The 5,160-nt window shown below is 46.3% G+C and overlaps 1 protein-coding gene across 1 annotated transcript; it reads left to right on the forward strand.

The window, feature by feature from the left end:
* The first annotated feature begins 2,638 nt into the window (after nt 1-2,638).
* On the forward strand, nt 2,639-4,528 carry LOC124653677 (protein NRT1/ PTR FAMILY 5.10-like). The gene is made up of 4 exons (XM_047192747.1): nt 2,639-2,756; nt 2,855-3,072; nt 3,204-3,631; nt 3,724-4,528. Exons 1-4 carry the CDS (start codon nt 2,639-2,641, stop codon nt 4,520-4,522), a joined length of 1,563 nt encoding a protein of 520 aa, XP_047048703.1. The 3' UTR covers nt 4,523-4,528.
* The last annotated feature ends 632 nt before the right edge of the window (nt 4,529-5,160 follow it).

The following is a 5,160-nucleotide window of genomic DNA, read 5'->3' on the forward strand; positions in this document are numbered from 1 at the left end:
GTTACTCTAGTGATGTTATTAAAGTACTCTATTCCTCCTCCATGGTGTAAAGGTGACAGTGTGTGCATCATGTAGTACTTGGCGTAGGTTATGATTGTAATCTCTTGTAGATTATGAAGTTAATTATTGCTATGATAGTATTGATGCGATCTGTTCCTCCTTCATAGTGTGCTGGTGACAGTGTGCATGCTATGTTAGTACTTGGTGTAATTGCAATGATCTATCATGCAATCTAAGGTTATTTAAATATGAATATTGAATGTTGTGGAACTTGTTAACTCCAGCATTGAGGTGCTCTTGTAGCCCTACACAATTAGTGGTGTTCATCATCCAACAAGAGAGTGTAGAGTGGTTTTATTATGTGATCAAAGTTGAGAGTGTCCACTAGTGAAAGTATGATCCCTAGGCCTTGTTTCTAAGCATCGAAACTCCGTTTACTTACTGTTCTGTTGCATGTTTACTTGCTGCCATATTTTATTCAGATTGTTATTACCACTCATATCCATCCATATTACTTGTATTTCACTATCTCTTCGCTCGAACTAGTGCACCTATACATCCGACAAGTGCATTAGGTGTGTTGGGGACACAAGAGACTTCTTGTATCGTGATTGCGGGGTTGCTTGAGAGGGATATCTTTGACCTCTTCCTCCCCGAGTTCGATAAACCTTGGGTGATCCACTTAAGGGAAACTTGCTGCTGTTCTACAAACCTCTGCTCTTGGAGGCCCAACACTGTCTACAAGAATAGAAGCACCCGTAGACATCAAGCACTCGTGACACCAAATTCGGAGGGGTCCAAAGGCCTACACACGTATAAGCTTCATTATTCCATATCCATTTTAACACTGCAAAACTGTATGAACTACTAGGTTCATTTCTATTACATGCTTAGTCGTATCCGGCTAGATCTCAATCCCCAGCAACCCTAGATCCAGAGACTTTATAAGCCGAATCCTGGGAGCCCTTAGGGCAAGATACAACTAATTGTAATCGCGCACCTGTTGCCTTATAGTGAATTATAGCAACATGTAGTATCTCGTCACCGTTGCGAGGTCTGAAGCTAGGTAACTCGTATAACCCCATCCCGGTGACTCCTCGCCCCATGGCTCCCCCTCTATCTCCCCCTCCATGAGGCTCCCCTCACCGGAGACTCGTCGAACACGCAACGACAACGCACAATGTTTATCATCGTAGTGAGGATCGAGAAGCATCATCCTACACATGTGAGCATGTAAAAAACAATTAGTGTGAGCAAATGTGATTATATAAGAACTAATATGTGAGAAAATGTGACAAAAAAATTCTAGATCACACAAAACCTAAACAAAATCACACAAGTTCTATTCACATACTACACTTAAATTTAAATAGCAAAATGTAGATCACACAAAATCAAAATTGCATATTAATTTATAAAATTTTCAATAACTAGGGTTTCACTACAATTTCAAAATTTGAGGACATGTGAGAGAATTTGTTGCCTACATCACATAAAACTGAAACAAGTTCTATTCCAATGCTAGAAGATGAAATGTGCATATAAATTTTGATTTTTTTGGAAGAACTATGATTTCCCTAAAATAGCAAAACTAGAGCAAATGTGAGAGAATTTTCGGATGAAATTGTGGGGATTGAGGGAAAATACCTCGAGGAAGAGGTTGATATCAAAATCCCGGGAGAAATTCCTCAGATCTGTGGGCTTGGATCAGGGGATTGGAGGAGGAAGGGAGAGAGGATTGAGCGTCGACACCGCACCTGGAGGAACCCCAGGCTCGCGTGAGGAAGAAAGAACTTGCCCGGTCTAGGTTGGCTTGGGCCGAAAAATCACATGTCAATGTGTCGCGCCCCACACCACGGCATGGCACACCGCAATGCGATGCCGTGAGCCAGGGCGCCACACTAACAGGTCCACGCTGGCGTTTGTGCCACGCCGAGCTCCGAGGCGTGACATAGAGGTTCGCGGCTTGCAACACAAAAGGGTTATTTTCTTGAAATAGTTTCGGCCAAAGTTTATTTCTCAAAATTATTCCGCGTTTCGGTTATTTTTGTCGATTTTTTTTTTTGCGAAAATTCCACCGATCTATTAATAATCATCAACAGTAGTACAAAGATGCCTAAAAGTAATAAAATTTACAAAAAGATCATTGGACCACCTAGCGACGACTACAGACACTAGATTTTGCCTAGGATTCGCCACAGCTACTCAAACAACTTCATGGTACGGGTGTGAACCAGCCCGGGAGCGATTCGTCCGCTCGCAATTGCAGAGTGCTCTCTTAACTGTTTTCTTTAGTAAAGTGAGAGGCAATCTAAAAAACAAGGTGAAAGTGAAAGGCAATGTCGAGAGACGGCCGAACAACCGCAAATAATTGATGGAAACTAAACTATTCCCTCTATGGCTTTGGCACTTTTAAGTTTGCACGTGGTTGTCAAGGTAACATCTACTTACTACTATTAAATTTGGGGATTATATCGCACCTAGTAGAAAGGGACATGATTGTACCGGCAAACGCCCTAGTGCGCTATCATCTTTTTCGTTGATTCGGACAGAACTTGGAAATTGAAGCTACGCTCCAAGCAGAGCAGAGAAGTATTAGCAGTTAGGCGGGTGATAAGGACGCGGGAGAGGACGGGCAATGGAGGCGGAGGCGCTCCTGCCACAGCCAGAGCCACCGCTGTGCGCTGTGGACCACCTTGGCCGTCCGGTCTGCCGCGGCAGCTCCGGCGGGTGGCCCGCCGCGATCTTCATCATCGGTACGTTTACAACGCGACAGGGAAGACACAATAAAGCACATCCTTGGCCTTTTTCTGTGTCTGAACATGAAGCATGTCTTCCCCCGGATGTTACATAGGGGTGGAGGTCGCCGAGCGGTTCGCCTTCTGCGGCATCATGGGCAACCTGATGATCTACCTCACCGGCCCGCTGGGCCAGTCCACGGCGGCCGCCGCATCTGCCGTCAACGCGTGGATCGGTGCAGCCATGCTGCTGCCGCTGCTCGGCTCCGCCGTGGCTGACTCCTGGCTCGGCCGCTACCGTACCGTCATCTGCGCATCACTCCTCTATATGCTGGTACGACATGTATTGCCTCATCGTGCCGTGCGTGCTTCCGTGTAAGGAGTAGATCTTTTTTGTTCATCAGGAGCTCTACGTTTGGTTTTTAACTGTAAAATCTCAACTTATTTTGCTCTACTGCTATGCAGGGGCTTGGCATGCTAACCCTCTCAACGGTTCTTGCTCCGGGAGAGCGAGCAGGATGCTCCGGCAAGGCGCCGGGCTCAGCCGGATGCTCGACCGGTTCGTCCGCTCAGGTGGCTCTCTTCTTCTTCTCCCTCTACATGGTGGCGTTCGCTCAGGGCGGCCACAAGCCGTGCGTCCAGGCGTTCGGTGCCGACCAGTTCGACGAGAACGACCCCGGCGAGCTGGCATCTAGGAGTTCCTTCTTCAACTGGTGGTACTTCGCCTCCTATGGCGGCAACACCGTCACCGTCTCGGTCCTCAACTACGTGCAGGAGAGCATAAGCTGGCAGCTCGGGTTCGCGATCCCATGCGCGGCCATGGCTCTCGCCCTTGCTGTCTTCTGCCTTGGAACCAAAACCTATCGCTTCCCCCAGCTGCCAAGTGCTAAAAGGTAAGATGATTCTGAACACTTGTTGTTGAGGGCAGTAGCACATTCTTCTGAAACCTGAAACAATATTTCCCTTTTATTTTTCTTGCATTCAGAATGCCTCATGATTCTGAACACTCACCGTTGCCGATGCCGATGCCAACGGGAGACCATGGAGCAACTGCATTGCTCAAGCTGTTTCCCATATGGGCGTCCTGCCTGATTTACGCCGTTGTCCTCTCACAGTGGTTCACTTTCTTCACCAAACAGGCCAGCACACTGGACAGGAGGATTGGCACATTGGTGGTACCAGCAGCTTCGCTGCAAAATCTGGTAAATGCATCGCTCATGATCTTCCTGCCGATCTACGAACGAGTCTTTGTTCCCCTTGCCAGGAAGCACACGAAGAACCCTTCCAGTATCACGGCACTGGAAAGGATCGGTGTCGGGTTGGCAATTTCGATCCTCATGATGATCGTTGCTGCTCTTGTGGAGATGAAGAGGCTCCGGGTGGTAACCGAGTGTGGCCTGCTGGATAAACCTGAGGTTACGATCCCCATGAGCGTCATGTGGATGGTTCCTCAGTACATGCTGATCGGGTTGTCCGATACGTTTGCGATAATCGGCTTGCAGGAATTCTTCTATGATCAGGTGCCCGACAGTTTGCGGAGCTTGGGCCTGGCTCTGTTCCTGAGCATAGTAGGAGCCGGGAACTTCATCAGTAGCTTCGTTGTGTATGCCGTTGACAGGATGGCCACAAACGCCGGAGAAAGCTGGTTCTCCAACAACCTGAACCGGGGGCATCTTGATTACTTTTACTGGCTTCTTGCTTTGCTCAGTGCTATAGGTCTGGCTGCTTATATGTATTTTGCACAGATGTATGTGCCTAAGAAAAAGGTTCTCTCGGTGCAGTGAATTTCAGTTCTATAGTTGCTGCAGCTGATATTTGGCTTGACTATTCTGGCTGCATTAAGTGGCTAAGTTCTTACGATTTGGTGATCCTAAAAATAAAAAAAAGTAGCGGGTCTCTTTTATACATAACGTTGATATAGGCTACAACAACAGTGAAACTACTTCGGCTGCAATAATCCACCGAATTATTTCTGTTTTCTACACATTCATGTTAGAAAATAGCAGAATGTTACCTGTAAGCAACAAAAAAAAAAAAGAACAAGGCGCAGCAGCGTATCCTTATATATCCATAGCACCAACATGATAAACTCTTACATGGAGTTTAGAGATACCAATAAACAAAAAATATATGCACGTCTAGAGTGGGTCACCTGGAAGATTTCCTTCAGAGGATTTTTTTTTGCAGCAACTCACCATCAAATTTCAGAATCCAGGAAAAACCATTCAAGTTTCAAAACCAGTTTGTGTTAGTATGTGAACACTTAACTTCGAAATGGATGCATTGAGTTTTGAGTTTTTTAAATATGAAATCCCCAATCAAGGGTTCAATAAACAAGGATGCTTTTTTAACATGGACGCACCAAGCTTGGTTGGTACAAAAGAACAAAAGCACCTGCCCCGGTTTCTTATGATGCGATAGT

The sequence above is a fragment of the Lolium rigidum genome, chromosome 5 (genome assembly GCF_022539505.1).
Source record: "Lolium rigidum isolate FL_2022 chromosome 5, APGP_CSIRO_Lrig_0.1, whole genome shotgun sequence".
Classification (NCBI taxonomy): domain Eukaryota; kingdom Viridiplantae; phylum Streptophyta; class Magnoliopsida; order Poales; family Poaceae; genus Lolium; species Lolium rigidum.